At 39.5% G+C, this 16,959-nt stretch overlaps 1 protein-coding gene across 2 annotated transcripts; it reads right to left on the bottom strand.

The window, feature by feature from the left end:
* Nucleotides 1-609: 609 nt before the first annotated feature.
* On the bottom strand, nt 610-4,532 carry LOC308690789 (uncharacterized protein). 2 transcript variants are annotated; one of them, XM_081365477.1, is made up of 3 exons: nt 3,951-4,532; nt 3,206-3,423; nt 610-2,418 (listed from the first exon to the last, which is right to left on the bottom strand). In XM_081365477.1, the coding sequence occupies exons 2-3, from the start codon at nt 3,261-3,263 to the stop codon at nt 998-1,000; spliced, it is 1,479 nt and encodes a 492-aa protein (XP_081221603.1). In that variant the 5' UTR covers nt 3,264-3,423; nt 3,951-4,532; the 3' UTR covers nt 610-997. The 2 variants fall into 2 exon arrangements, with proteins under 2 accessions (XP_081221603.1, XP_081221604.1); XM_081365478.1 differs by having other exon boundaries at nt 3,972-4,532.
* Between the last annotated feature and the right edge of the window lie 12,427 nt (nt 4,533-16,959).

Raw genomic sequence — 16,959 nt, 5'->3', positions numbered from 1 at the left:
TGGATGATGAATTGAATTGGAAAGATCACATTGTTTATATTAAGAGTAAAGTTTGTAAAAGTATTAGGGTCTTGTATAAAGTTAAAGATGTTTTAGACTATTCTTCGTTGCATATTTTGTACAATTCCCTAATACTCCCATATTTTGGATACTGCACAGAAGTCTGGGGTAATACATACCCTAGTAACACAAAACTTCTCTTTATTCCAGCTGCTCTCTTTCTGCTGGTTGTGTAAAGCTGTGGTGAGATGGAGATCATTTCAGTTTATTTTGTAAAAACTGTGTTGTTTAGTTCATAGTAATTATTCTGACTTCATGAAGCCTCATGGTGTGAATGAAACATCAAACTGACTAGAACAACCTCTTTGAAATGTATATATGATACTAGATATCAAGGGTGAAACTGTTAATAATGTAGACGGACAGCAATCTCAATCAATGTCAGTCATGTGTGGGTGAAATATAATTTATTAGGCATTTAAAAGCATTTTTAGAAAATTAAAACATTGAAAGCACAATAAGCAAAAAATGTGTCATGGCTTTCAGAAATAAAATTATTCTTGATTCAAACAGAATCAGAAGAAAATAAAAAATGGACAATACAATTTTGATAAAATGATTGAAGATTTTATTCAATAATTACATGAAGCAATTACAAACATTAAGTAAAAGTGAAGGAGAATGAGACAGATCTCTCTCTTTACTCACTTATAAGAGCCAAAGCATCTCAAGAGAAGAAGAAGTGTCCAGTTTCAAAGATACATGAAAGTATATCTTGAGTTTGCATTGAAGAGTAGAAGTGGAAGATAAACTAGATGTTCTGATTAAAAACAATGAAGAACGAGTTAAAAATTATTATAAGATTCATGTCTCTCTTAAAAGTGTTATGGCCTTCTTTTCCAGTGTGAATTTTCTGGCACTCTTTCAGTTCATCTTCTGTAGTAAAGGACTTCTACACTGAAACACACACCGTCGTGTCTTTTCTGCTGTAATATTACTAATGAATCTTCTCCTTTGAGTGAATCTTCAGGTGTTTATTCAGGACTGACGCCCAATGAAACTGTTTACCGCACTGATCACAGTTAAATGGTCTTTCTCCAGTGTGAACTCTCATGTGACGATTAAGAGATGATTTGTCTCTGAAGCTAGTTCTGCAGTGAATACACATGTGGGGCTTCTCTCCAGTGTGGATCCTCTCATGTATTTTCAGATGTGATGAGTGACTGAATCTCTTGTCGCAGTGTGAACACTTGTAAGGTTTTTCTCCAGTGTGGATCCTCTCATGTGTTTTCAGACCTGTTAAATTATTAAATCTTGTGTCACAGTGTGAACAATTGTAAGGCTTTTCTCCAGTGTGGATCCTCTCGTGTGTTTTCAAACTTTCTGATCGACTGAATCTCTTGTCGCAGTGTGAACACTTGTAAGGTTTTTCTCCAGTGTGAATTCTCTGGTGAAGTTTTAAATAGTTCGCTGTAGTAAAAGTCTTCTCACACTCAAAGCACACATACTCTCTCATATCAGTATGAATTTTCTCATGTCTTTGTAAATTTTGCAGCAGTGAAAAACTCTTTCCACACACAGAACATGAATGCGGCTTCTCCTTCGTATGAACTGTCAGGTGTTTCTTCAGGTCTGATGCACTAAAAAAAGTTTTGCCGCATTGATCACATGTGAACGGCTTCTCTCCGGTGTGGATCCTCATGTGATGGACAAAACTTTGTTTAGCTGTGAAACTGTTTCCACACTGAACACACATATGTGGCTTTTCTCCAGTGTGGATCCTCTTGTGTTTGGTCAGATGTTGTTTTTGTGCAAAACTCGTCCCGCATTGATCACATGTGAACGGCTTCTCTCCAGTGTGAACACGCATGTGAACATCAAGACGCTGTTTGGTTGCGAAACTCTTCCCGCATTGATCACATGTGAACGGCTTCTCTCCGGTGTGGATTCTCATGTGAATCTCAAGACTCGCTTTGCCTGAAAAACTCTTTCCACACTGAGTGCAGGTGAAAAATGTATTGGCTCTTCTTTTCTTTAAAAATGTCTTTTTACTCATTGAGCGACTCAAAGGTTTTTCTCCAGGTTTGACATGATGTTCCTCCTCCACTTCACTCAGTTCTTCTCTCTCCTCCTTCACTTCACTCAGTTCTTCACTCTCCTCCTTCACTTCTCTCAGTTCTTCTCTCTCCTCCTTCACTTCACTCAGTTCTTCACTCTCCTCCTTCACTTCTCTCAGTTCTTCACTCTCCTCCTTCACTTCTCTCAGTTCTTCACTCTCCTCCTTCACTTCTCTCAGTTCTTCACTCTCCTCCTTCACTTCTCTCAGTTCTTCACTCTCCTCCTTCACTTCTCTCAGTTCTTCTCTCTCCTCCTTCACTTCACTCAATTCTTCACTCTCCTCCTTCACATCCATCGGGTCTGACATAAAAGAAAAAGGTTTAATTTAATTTTCAGCACATCAATAATTCAGAGAGAAATATGAAAGTGAGCCCTGATGTAATGGCACAAAATACTAGTAGACAATTGCTATAAAATATGATAAATCTGGTGTTGGTTTCATTAACTAATTGCATGAATGAGGTACATTGATATTTCAATTATTATTTTCAAGGCCTTTTAGGCACAAATCACATTTCTGAAGTGAGAAATATTAAATGTATTTGATTAATGACACAATTACTTAATGTAATATGAACATTTATACTATAGTGCCTATGGTGTGCAAATAAAATGATCTCTCAGTATTTGTTAGGATTTTTTTACAAGGTACAACAATTGTCCCAACGTCTGAATCCAATGGTGTGGAAGAAGGTTTACTGCATGCTCTGTCTTATCGGTGCACAAAGTAATTCAATTACAATTCTGTCAGCCATTCTGTAAAGTTAATTTACTTGATAGTTTGCTGTTTGCTGCTTAAAAAATAATACAAATAATAATCTAAAATATATATACACTGTGATGTCCGACTTTTTGCTAAAATAGTAGCAAAAAAATTTAACCAGATATAAAATAAGTGTAAACAAGGGAGATAATTTGACCCGATGTTGACAATCAATATGAAAGTTTCTCCAACCTCCCTCTACTGACCTTTTCTTGAAAATCTGTACCATTTCATAGTTTAACTAAATAAAAGTGATGAAGTGCTTGAATGTTTCTAACATGAATGTTCTTCAGCATCATGAATGAATGAAGAATAAACACCAACCTCTTTGTTCTTCAGGATCTTCAGTGTGTTTCATTCTGCAGGGTTCTGGATCACTCATGTTCTCACTGTCCTCTTTAATAAACTCAGTCTTTGCAGATTTCAACTCTTCCTGATGCTCTGATGCTCGTCTTCACTTGTAGCTGAAGGGAATTTACAGCATTTATTGGAGAATTACAGTGGGAGGAGCTTCATTGATGATGTAACTGTTGTGGGAGGAGCTTCAATGATGACATAATTGTTGTGGGAGGAGCAAAAAATATATCAGTTAGTGAGTGTTTTTTAACTAAATGACACAAATGTAAAACATCGGTACTGTCTATCATAAAGTAACTGATGCTCTTTCAATTCATAACCCAAAAATGATGCTCCTTCTTCATTCAAATATAAGAATATTGTTGTGGAGTCACTTCATTAAACATCAATCTTGAAGTCTTGATGCCAGAAAATAAACTTTCCTATCCAAGAAATGATTTTATCTAACAAAGTCGAGCAACTCCAATGTCCAGTATCAAACATATATACAACTCAAAGGTAATCACTACATTTGTTTTTCTTATGGTTCTGCCCTGAGCCAGATATAATAGTATAATGTCTTTGATAATATTCTCATAGATTTCACTTAATCCAGTTAATAATAAAAATATTCTACAATATGCATAAATAAAGAAAAAAATATCTTAATGTAAATTCTTCCAAATAAAAAATGCTAAGAAAAACAGTTAAACTCAGAAATAATCATACATACTGTATAGCAATCATCAATTACCCTCAGTCTGCTGACACCAATGAAATGAGCTTTAAGTGTCAATTTACAGGAGATCTGAAGACATCAGCATAATAAATGAGGTGAAAACAGGAACTATTGTCATGAAATAAAGAGTGTTTTCAGCAGATCTGTTAATATTGATGAGCCTCAGACTATCAACACTCATTCAACAAGCCATTCAGGATCATCAGCGGATCATCTCACTTTATTCTGAGTGTTTGCTGTTAGAAACACATTATTTGAGTCAGGATACATGATAAAAACCTATAAAACTGCTCTATTGGAAGACAATACTGTTATTGCTCACAACTGTCATGTGATGTACACACAAAAGATAAGATCCAAGTGCAGCTTTAATGGGGTAATCCGTAATCATAAACAGCCAGGCAAATGGTCAAAATCCATAGAGACAGTCCAAAAACAAGAAACAAACCAGGAAACGAACTCAGAAGTGCTAACCGACATTAAGCAAGGACTCCATGACAAACACTGAAACAGACAGGGTATAAATAGACAGATACAATGTGCGTGGAAACAGCTTCTTCTTCTTCTTCTTCTTCTACTAGAGTTTAACTGGTGGTTGGCAAACCAACTTAAGGTGCATTTACTGCCAACTACTGGACAGGAGTGTGTTCGTCGAGAATAGTTAGAGGGAATTATTCACCTATGCGCATCTATACCTATGATATAAATATGTACATATTAAATACGGTAAAACAAACCCATATTTTTGAGAAACCTCATAACTTGATTTTTAACACTTTTAGATACATCTCCTAAGAGATTAACTAAAGTAAGCGCTTTCCCTTCTTTATATAGGACTGATATTAAACAACTACGCTCTTCCATGTAATTATTACACTGTATTAGGATGTTCAACTGTTTCTGGCTGACCGCAATAATCACAGACTCCTGTCTGATGTTTCCCTATATGGAACAAAGATCTATTGAGACCTGAATGGCCAATCCTTAAACGTGTCAGCACTGCCTCTTCTCTCCGACTTCCATCCCTAGACCTACCCCCTCCCACATTTCTTTGCACACAGTTAAGATGTCTGCCAGTGTCATTACTATCCCACTGCTCTTGCCACGTCCCAATCACTTTATTCTAAATAATAGATTTCCCTTCAGCTTTGCACAGAGGGACATTGATGTTAACCACATTCAATTTCAAGGCCTGTTTAGCTAGAATATCCACCTCTTCATTTCCATCAAAACCTACATGGGCAGGGACCCAGACAAACTGAACACAAACATCTTTACTATGCAGCTGAAACGATATATAGTACATTTTGTACAATAGATCTAGTCTGCATGACTTTCCTGTTTTAATGCTCAATAATGCAGCTTGACTGTCTGAGGCAACTACCGCTCTGTTTATGTCCCGAATGCAATTAGTAAGCAGCCAATTAAGAGCTAAAGCAATGGCAGTGAGTTCAACAGTATACACTGCAAGATAATCAGAAATTCTTCTTTTAATTTTGATGTTATATTGTGGAATACTCACTGCCGCTCCTGTTCTGCCATTGTTGGGATCTTTAGACCCATAAGTATACAGTACAAGGTGCTCTTTAAACTGCTCAAAATAATTTTGAACAACAAGCCATTCTGGGGTACCCCTACTTTCCTTTTTCAATGCCATTTGTAGCTGCAAGTCCAATACTGGCATAACAAACAACCATGGAGGTATGGATGAACATGGTACAGTCAAACTGAACTTAAATTGTGTCTGGCCTACATTCTGGGCTTTAATATCCCCAATCCACCCAAAGCTATAGTAGTTAGACTCCTGATGTTCCCAACAATCCAGCAACACAGCTTTTGCTGGGTGAACACAGCTATGACCCTGGAGATTGACCCAGTACACATAGATTAGCTTAACTCTCCTTAACCGAATCGGAAGTTCTCCAGACTCAACCTGCAAAGCAGCAACAGGAGATGATCTAAAAGCTCCAAAACAAATACGCAACCCTTGTGATTGTTCTCTGTCCAACCTAATCAAATGACTTTCAGCTGCTCCCATATATGATAAACAGCCATATTCAAGGGAAGACCTCATGAGACCTCAACAATGCTCCTCTTGCAGCTCCCCAGTCCTGACCAGACAAACATCTCAACAAATTATTAACTTTTTTACACTTGATTTGAACATATGCAATGATCAGTGATGAGTTCAGACAAAAGATTATGGGAAATGCAGTTCATGATGTGGTGGTGAGGGTATGGGGAAGAGACCTCTAGTGGACACCCAGGGAACACCAACCAGACACTGTGACAACAATATGACATGGATGATGTCAGGCTTGATGAGCAGAAGAAACTTTTTTCAAAAACATTAAAAATAGTAATGTGTCCAAACTTTTGGCCTTTTTGTACTGTATAAATCGACATATTTTTTTCTATTTCCATACATGGGTGTTTGTGTGTATGATTTGTGTGTTAGATAATGTTGAGAACCTTGTGAACTGGTGAAATGCTTTCTTATCAAAGTAACTTATGGTGCGTTTCCACCGCAGGAACTTTACCCAAGAACTAGGAACTTTGGGATGGTACTCTATGTGTTTACACCGCAGGAACCAGGGTCTAAATGAAGTTCCAGGTAAATATTCCCCCCTCAGAAAGTCCCTGCTGGCGAGGTAGTACTTTTTCAAAGTTCTAGAACTTTTGGGGGTGGGACTTGTGCGCTGAACATGCTGATTGGTTGAATTCATGCCACATTGTGATTGGTTGACTCCACACAGCAGACTGAGAGGAGCAGTCACGCGTAGTTCAACGTCACCAGACAATTTGCATAATCTGCCCGGTACTTTAGACCACGGTGTAAACGCAATAAGCAACCGGTCTGGGGTAAAAAAAGTTCCTGGGACAAATTGTTCCGGGTAATTTTGGTGTAAAGGCGGCATTACACATGTCTTGATGGACCCATGCAATGTCATAATGGTTATTGGGTTGGGCTTGGACTAAAAAAGGGAAATCGTAATGCTTTAATATAATAAGACATTATGGATGGTTTTGTACAATGCTATTTTTTTTTCTTTTTTTCCTCAGGTAATCTTGCTTTTGATTTAAATAAACACCGCTCAGGTAAGAATGTCTGATCAAATGCATTCTTTCAAATGTAATCTGAGACGCAAGGCAGTTAAATCAGTGTGTAATTTGCTGCAAGTTATTGAGAACGACAGTAAGCTTGTTGACGATGATCTGACTGATGACCAAACTGTACATGACTTAGACCTTGTTGTAAACTGTGCAAACAGTAATGACTTGATGTGTGACTGGAACTTTGACAGTGACTGTGATGATAGAGCCCTTCTGAGCATAGACCTGACCTGGCTGATGATTTGGTCAATTGGGCTTTGGAGTTTAATATCACCATGGTTGCACTTACTGCCTTGTTGTCTATCCTACATTTTCACCACCCCAATTTGCCAAGAGATGGGAGGACTCTCCTCAAAACATTCACCGACTACAAAATCCTACCTGTAGCAGGAGGTGCCTTCTTTTACTTTGGTGTATTGAATGCTATAACAGGCCTTCTTGAAAATGTGTGGATGAAACTCCCTAGCAACCATTGCCTGCAGTTACAGTTAAGCTTTGACGGGCTCCCATTGTTTAAGAGTTACAACCAGCAGCTGTGGCCCATTCTAGGTTTATTGAAGGAAGTAGGTAAATGTCCCTTCATGATTGGCGTTTTTGGAGGGGATTGCAAACCCAAATCACTCACTGAGTACTTGAGGGACCTGGTGAGTGAGTTGAGTAGTCTTCAGTCTGGGTTTTGGTTCAAAGGAAAGCTGTTTTTTCTGCGAGTCTGTTCTGTTGTGTGTGACGCTCCAGCCCGGGCTTTTGTTAAAGGCATAAAGAGTCAATCAGGCTATTCAGCTTGTGATAAATGTGTACAGACGGGTGTATATATAAGAAATCGCAAGACTTTTCCACAGACTGACTGCACCTTAAGAACAGATGCTAGTTTCAGGCAAATGTTGGATGAAGATCATCATGCAGCACAGTCTCCTCTGACTGGATTTGGTATCGACATGGTACTTGATTTTCCTCACGATTACATGCATTTGGTGTGTCTTGGGGTTGTATGTTGGTTGTTTGACCTGTGGTGTAGTGGGCCTTTGCCAACTCGCTTGTCCGCGCGAGTTTGCTAGAAAGCCTAGAGCTTTTGAGAAAAGAGGGAGATGGAAGGCTACGGAGCTATGACAGGTCTTGTTGTATACAGGCCCTGTCTTTCTCGTAGATGTTCTGGCTGCTCCAGTCTACCACAACTTTATGTTGCTGTCGGTTGCTATGCTGGCTAATCCTGAGGTGGATGTAGGGATATGTGACTGTGCAAAGACACTACTTGTGTCATTTGTTGAACATTTTGGCAGACTTTATGGTGAGGACTTTCTGGTGTACAATTTGCATTGCCTTGTTCATTTGAGCGATGATGTTAAGAGACATGTCTTGATGTAATATCTGGGTTCCCTTTTGAGAATTTTCTTGGTGAGGTAAAGCGCATGGTGAGGGGGGCCAAATTTCCCAGTTGCCCAGATTGTCCGTTGCTTTTGTCGAATGCGCATGCGTCGCGTCTGAACGCGTTGTTGTCTTTGGAGCTCTATCGATTTGATTTATAATTCTTGATTTTACTCTTTAAACTTACTTACAACAAACATTTTCTACTTTTCCTCACTGAGAAGCACTACTGCTCAAACCTCATAGTTACAACGCGGACTGTTGAGCAGACGTGTCTCAAGCCTGTTAGTGATTCTACGCTGGATACTCTTATAGGTTACTCCCGGGGATCACGGCTGAACGCGTCTTCTCAACACTCACTTACAAACATTTTTCACCTATCGTGCGTCTACTCTACACCCGTACCACTTAAAAGACGGATTATATCTAAGACGCTTGTCAGAAATTAGTATTAATTGATAGCATCACTGGTAGTGTCGTTGCTAACTTACTGTCCATCTGTTAAAATGGCGAATATATCAGATGCAAGTAGTCTACCTTTTGGTGCAGGTGAGGACACATTTGAGCTGCACGCGGTACAGTCTGAGCTGGAAGCTGTTGAGAAACAGATCCACGACCTTTTAGTGAGACAGGCCGAGCTGAGAGACCGGCGTTTAGCTCTTGAAACATCACGCGCTGATGCTCACAAATCAGAGATTAATGTTACTAACCGGCTGACTCCGACCTCGTCTACTCCGTGCGTTACTCGGCATCGGTTCCGAGCGCCAAGGTCGCGATCAGCCATGGTCTCGTTCACTCCGGCTCCAACACGCCACCACGAAGCCTGGATATTTCCGCAGCGGAAGACGCGAGTCAGGTCTAGACCAAGACCCTCTCCGACCCTCCCGGTTTTCGAGTTATCCACACAAAACCGCTTCTCCGCTCTTCGCGAAACAGAACGCGATGCTGTGATCATGGGTGATTCCATTGTTCGGCACGTCCATGCTACATCAGGTAAAAATAAGGTGCACAGTCACTGCTTTCCTGGTGCTCGTGTTTCTGAAATCGCTGCTCGCGTTCCCGAGATTCTGAACGATAACGAGCGCGTCGGAACTTTGGTATTGCACGCGGGAGTGAACGACATCAGGCTGCGCCAGACGGAAGTTCTGAAGAAAGACTTCAGGAATCTGATCGATACGGTACGCAGCACATCGCCTGATATAACGATCATTGTGTCAGGACCGCTTCCCACGTACCGTCTAGGACATGACAAGTTTAGTAGATTATTCGCGCTAAATGAATGGTTAACGTCATGGTGCAATGAGCAGAAACTGCTCTTTGTAAATAATTGGAATCTGTTTTGGGAGCGTCCTAGGCTATACCGTGCTGATGGCTTACACCCAAACAGATTCGGATCGGATCTTCTGTCAGATAACATCTCCAAAACGTTAAATACCTTTTGACTAGTAACCAAAAGTCCAAATCATAGTCTCTGCTGCACCAAATTAACTGATATAAATACTAGTGTAGAACATTGCATAGAAACTGTGTCTATTCCTCGTTTAGTGCGATCAAATAATAAATCTACTGCAGGATCTAGGAAAAACCTAATTGTTATTAAAACAGAAAATGTTGCTATTAGTAAACAAAAACAATTTCTAAAGCTAGGTCTTTTAAACATTAGATCACTCACACCTAAGGCAGTTATTGTAAATGAAATAGTCACAGATAATAGCATAGATGTACTTTGCCTTACTGAAACCTGGCTTAAACCAAATGATTATTTCGGTCTAAATGAGTCTACTCCATCAGGATACTCCTATAAGCACGAGCCCCGTCTGATTGGTCGTGGCGGCGGTATTGCAACTATCTATAGAGATATTCTCAATGTTACTCAGAAAACGGGTTATAAGTTTATTTCATTTGAAGTACTTGTACTAAATGTTACGCTCTTAGATGATAGAAAAACATCCCTATTATCTTTATATTGCGTTGCATATATTTGACAATCGGAATATCATATATTGCATGCCATAGCTAACAAATGTAAAAAAGGAAAAATGGCATAAAAGCAGATCATTCATTCAGCGCTGTTGTGGCTGCGGTGTGTCACGTAACAAGCGCGTCACCATGGAAACCAAACAGACAGCAACTTAAGCGCAGAGACTTCAAGCACGTTAATGTTTTTTCCTTTTTTGGTAACTCAATGAGAGAAAAAAAATGTTTGGTAACCGCTTGCACACCTTAGTTTTTCCTTTGATTTGTCTGCTATTTAGTTTCTTTGCTCCTCTGGATTTGTGGATGTATCCTAATCCTGCCCGATTCCGTTTACCGACCATTATCGTCCGGCTTTCGACTACGCTACCCTGTCTGCCGTACAGAACCCGTTTTTTTATTTTTTATTAAATGTTCTGATCTGCCTTTGCCTTTTATGTTTTTTTTATTTTATTATTCTTAAAATAAATTTGTATATTCGTTTATTTCCACAAATGTATGACTTTTGGAAGTGCAAATTGCCATTTTAATAAAGCTGAATTAACGTAACCTGTAATTTTTTACTCTTCTAAGTGTACACTTGCAGATGTTTTGTTTCTAATTTACTGTTAGGCCATTAAATAATAATAAGCATAAACAATATTTAAAAAGTATAGGATATAATTATCTAACATCTTTAAAAATTAACATCAAAACATGCTAAATGGGGGATATCTAGCATAAAAAAATGTATTGTCAGAATGTCGTCTCTCAGTTGTTGAATTTCGCACAGACATTGACACAACGTTGTCTGTTTGCTCAGCCCGATCTTATGAAAGTGCGAATACCACGAATTGTATTTGTAGTGCATAATGTTTTCGTGTGCATATGATATGCACTTTATGGCGTGTAATAGGCACGCACTCCACACCCCTAATCCTAACCAAGGGGTTTACAGTGTGTAGCATGCACGCAAAAAAAAAAAAAAAAAAAAAAAAAAAAAAAAACATTTTTGGCATATAAATGGCACGAGAAATAAAATTTGTGGTATAGATACGCACTTTCATGAGATCGTACTTCATAATCTGCTACTGGGCCGGCCCTCTGTCAAATTTTTAAAACCCAGTGTGGCCCTTGAGCCAAAAAGTTTGCCCACCCCTGCGTTAGGGGCTGCGTTTATAGACTTATTAAACTCCTTTGGGGTTAAGCAAAACATTACCGGACCGACTCATCGTTTTAATCATACACTCGATTTAATTATATCACATGGAACCGATCCAACCGATATAGATATCATTCCGCAAAGTGATGATGTAACTGACCATTACATGGTAACTTGCATATTACGTACCCCGGTAATATATCATGCTGCGCCGCGTTATCGATTAGGCAGAACAATCCTTCCATCCACCATAGATAATTTTTCAAATTGCTTATCGGATCTGTCTCAGCTGCTGCCTGAACCTAAACAAACAGATGAACTAGACGAACTAACCAGCACTATGAGCACCGTTCTCTCTGGAAAATGGGATATTGTTGCACCTATGAGACTAAAAAAGGTCAGAGAGAAAATTAAAGCACCATGGTACAACAATACTACTCGTGTTCTAAAGAGAGAAACCCGTAATTTAGAGCGTAAATGGAAACAAACTAATTTAGAGGTTTTTAGAATCGCTTGGAAAGACAGTACGTCACGCTATAAAAAGGCCCTAAAAGCGGCCAGGGCTGAGCATCTCCGCAAACTAATAGAAAATAACCAAAACAATCCTAGGTTCTTATTTAACACCGTGGCTAGACTAACAAATAAACAAGCGTCACCTGAACAAAATATTCCGTTACAGTTTAGTAGTAATGATTTCATGAATTTTTTCACTGAGAAAATAGAAAACATCAGATCCACAATTGTAAACGTTCAATCTTCAATCGCGCCTTATAATTCAGCCTCGATTATCACCCCGCAAGAACAATTACAGTGCTTTACAACTATAGAACAAAAAGAGTTAAATAAATTTATCATTTCCTCTAAAACAACAACATGTTTATTAGATCCCATACCAACTAAACTATTGAAAGAAGTGTTACCTATAGTGGAAGAGCCTCTCCTCAATATTATTAACTCGTCTTTATCTTTAGGTCATGTTCCAAGAACATTTAAATTGGCAGTTATAAAACCACTAATTAAGAAACCACAATTAGACCCAAATAACCTAGCAAATTATAGACCCATTTCAAATCTTCCTTTTATGTCCAAAATATTAGAAAAAGTTGTGTCTGCCCAACTGGGCTCTTTCTTGCTAGAAAATGACACCTATGAAAAGTTTCAGTCTGGGTTCAGGCCGCATCATAGCACTGAAACTGCGCTCGTTAAAATCACAAATGATTTACTCTTAGCTTCTGACCAAGGCTGTATCTCAATACTAGTTTTACTTGATCTTAGTGCTGCGTTCGATACTATAGATCACACAATACTCTTAGATCGGCTACAAAACTATACCGGTGTTCAAGGACAAGCATTAAGCTGGTTCAGATCATACCTATCTGACCGCTACCATTTTGTCTATTTAAACGGAGAAAAATCTATCATAACTCCAGTAAACTATGGAGTGCCGCAAGGATCTGTGTTAGGCCCTCTATTATTCTCAATATATATGCTGCCACTTGGAAATATTATAAGGAAACATGGAATTAGTTTCCATTGTTATGCTGATGACACTCAACTATATATTTCATCACGGCCGGATGAAAACGCTAAATTATCCAAATTGACAGAGTGTGTTAAAGATATAAAAGATTGGATGACGCACAATTTTCTTTTATTAAATCCAGATAAGACAGAGGTAATACTTATCGGTTCAAAAAACCGCCCACAAAACCTCCTTCAATACAACTTTAACATAGTAGGGTGTCCTGTTACTTTATCCTCTACAGTAAAAGACCTGGGTGTTATATTAGATTGTAACTTGTCTTTTGAAAATCATATTTCATATGTTACAAAAACAGCCTTTTTTCACCTTAGAAATATTGCTAAATTACGTAACATGCTATCTGTTTCTGATGCAGAAAAGCTAGTTCATGCATTCATGACCTCGAGACTAGATTACTGTAATGCTTTATTAGCTGGTTGTCCTGCATCCTCAATAAACAAGCTACAGTTAGTCCAAAATGCCGCCGCTAGAGTTCTTACTAGATCAAGAAAGTTTGACCATATAACACCAATTTTATCATCACTACATTGGTTACCTATAAAGTTCCGTATTAATTACAAGGTATTGCTACTGACTTATAAAGCCCTAAACGGCTTAGCTCCAGTTTATTTAACGGATCTTCTATCGCCCTATAATCCATCGCGCTCTTTAAGATCACTAAATTCGAGGCTTCTGGTCATACCTAGGATATCCAGATCCACCAAAGGAGGGAGAGCATTTTCACATTTAGCACCAAAACTCTGGAATAGCCTTCCTGATACTGTTCGTTGCTCAGATTCGCTCTCCCAGTTTAAAACTAGATTAAAGACGCATCTCTTCAGCCAGGCATTCATATAATATTTTAATCTTACAGTTAAATCCGGTCTCTACTTCATAAACGCCAGAGGAGAACTGGCCCCCGACTGAGCCTGGGTTCTCCCAAGGTTTTTTTTTTTCTCCATTAGGTCACCTAATGGAGTTTTTCGGTTCCTTGCCACTGTTGCCTTTGGCTTGCTCAGTTGGGGATACTTAATTTGATTAATCGATTCAACAGTGCTATTGATCTGCATTACCAAACGTGGATGTTTTACACCAGAAACATACACTGATGTACTATTTTATTTAATACTGTGAAGCTGCTTTGATACAATCTGTATTGTGAAAAGCGCTATATAAATAAAGTTGACTTGACTGACTTGACTTGTCTGAGCGTACCAATAACAGAAGGGTCAATGTGAAAGCTGGAACTGTATTAAGGAAAGAGCATGTTGGTGGCCCCTTACCACAGGGTGTTAGAGGAATAATACAGGAGTTTAAAGAATTGCACACGGATCAATTTTGTGTTAAAGTTACAGAGGGGGATAACTGTATTAAAATAGGTAATAACATTGGCTTGCTTCAGAATATAATCTTGCTTGAAGGTAATATGCACTTGGTGTACTATCAGTTCCATGCTGTTGAGCCATTCTACACATATCCCCTTCAGTTCATCTAGCCTGGGTGTGTTTCTTCTCTCACAGTTGTCAGAGAGTTTGAAGTGCGTTAAAGTTGATGATGGCCTTCATAAATATGTCCTCCTCCCCTTCAAAGACAAACATGTGGGAATGCCTTTGTTGCATTTACATTAGGCTTAATTGTTGTGTTGAGAGATTAAATGTAATTTTTTGAGATATTGTTCTGGCTCGTTATTTATGCCACTGATTACCACTCAGTTAGGAAGGTTTTTCACCTAATTTGTGACTTTGCGTTTTGTGTTAGTGTTACAACCCTGCGATTTTTGTTTTTTTTTTCTGCGTAGGATGACCAGGGAGGGTGTGGTTGATTGTACACCCCTGCTGACTGATTTCACTGATGGTTTTGTTAGTCTTAATCAACATTCCTCACCTTTTGGATTATTATTTCTCCTTTATTGTTTAAACTAGACATTGTTATATTCTTTTGTAATGGATAATTTTTCACTTTAATAAATAATCTTGCAAGTCAAACAGTCTGCGCAAGTGTGATCCTACTTTGTTACGGTCGAAAACGAGCTGACCGTGACATAAATTAGGTGTCTCGTCCGCGATCCTTTGGTGTAGGAATGTTGGTGAGTATGTGATTATTTTTGTGAATGGTTACCTTTATGAATGAGAACTCCAGTTAGTCAGAGTGTATCCAGCTGGGTTGTGTATTAGTGATGCGCGGGTCGTCTCATAACCCACGGGCCCCACGGGTAGCCCGCGGGTCGGGTTGGGGCGGGTAAAGAAATTGTCACTTTATTTGCGGGGCGGGTTGGGGCGGGTCATTAAAAACAAAATAAAATAAAAAATCCATATATGTTGCATGCAATGTCCAGCCCATATTAAATATTTGGGAATATCAATCTAATCATATTTTTTAGTAGGTTCTTTGATAACGCCGTAGCAATGCAACTTGCGTGATTTCCCCAAACCTTTGGCGTCACGTGACACAGCTCGCGCAAAGCAGCTCGCGCCAAGCAGCTCCCGCCGCCAGCCACAACAACAAAGACGGAGAAATAAAAGTGAAGATGGAAGATGAGGTGCGGGAGAAATTGAGGTCGGGATTTTACATAATTAAAAGAAAAAAAGGTGAATGATGAATTAGATGAATACAAACGCTGCTTTGTAAATATTGAAAATGTTTAAATCATTATCTTATTAATATGACCTGATTTATGGTTCATATTCAGAATCGTCTGTTATTGCCAGTTGGCGATGTTTCCAAGCACTTTCAGGCTGAAATAAAGGCTGTTTTCATTTACATTACAATGCCTAATATGTCTATTTAATGGTCGCGGGTGCGGGGCGGGGCGGGTTGTAAAAATAGATACAGTGGTGCGGGGCGGGCTGGGGCGGGCCAAATAATTTCATAAAAGCGGGACCCGCGGGTTGGAAAAAAAGCCGACCCGCGCATCACTATTGTGTATACAATCCTTCCGACGGAACACTCTTTGTTGTTTTGTTTATTATTTTGCATTTTTGGTTTTCAAGGGTTATACTGGGTGGATGCAGATGACAGTCAGATCTATGTCCCTCTTAGAAAGTCAGACTCCTACGGTGTTAAGCCATTGCTAGAGTGTTTACATGACATTAAGGCCTGGATGCCTCTTAACTTTTTAAATTTTAATGAAAAAAAAGACAGAAGTCATGGTCCTTAGTGGTAGTGGCACTTCTGTGACCCCCCTGGTTGATCTGGGTTCATTAGCACAGTATCATAAGCAAATCATTACTAATCTGGGGGTAAAGGTGGACACTGACCTTAAGTTTGACACCCAGATTAAAGCCGTAGTGAAGTCCAGCTTTTTCCAGTTAAGGCAGCTGGCAAAAATTAAACCAGTCCTTCAGAGACAGCACTTTGAGACAGTAATCCACGCCTTTGTGACCACTCGGCTGGATTACTGCAATGCACTTTATTTGGGGGTTAGTGGGTCCTCTCTCTCTTTGGCTCTCAACGAAGGCGGTCGCATTTTCTTCCCCTCCTCTCCCTTATCTCCCCTGCTTTGCTCCTCTCGTCTCGTCTAGTCTACTGTCTTGTACTTTGAGAGACTCTCTCCGCACTGCTCTCCAAACTAAGAAATTATGGATTTGATCAACTGGTCTCTCAACGCAATTGACACCATCTTCTCGACGAGAAGCTTGGGTTCGGGGGAACCTGACTGCCCTGCCGGAACGTTCGCAGCTGGCTACACGATGGACGCGTGGGAGAGGTGGCGGGTCGTGTGTCTGGCGGCTCTTTCCGTGGAGGACATTGAAGATATCTACCTTTTCGGAACCATGATAACAGGTTTTCTGCTGTTTGGATTAGGCATTGCCCTGGTTTATCGAGGAATTAAGAAGACGGTGACAGCTGTCCAAAACCCCACAAGGCTGCCCGTCATGATTGAAGCAGTG

Source organism: Scardinius erythrophthalmus (genome assembly GCF_964197995.2).
Source record: "Scardinius erythrophthalmus genome assembly, chromosome: 1".
NCBI classification, from domain to species: Eukaryota; Metazoa; Chordata; class Actinopteri; order Cypriniformes; family Leuciscidae; genus Scardinius; species Scardinius erythrophthalmus.
Note: the sequence above shows the minus strand (reverse complement) of the source record. Positions and strands in the feature narration are given on the sequence as shown.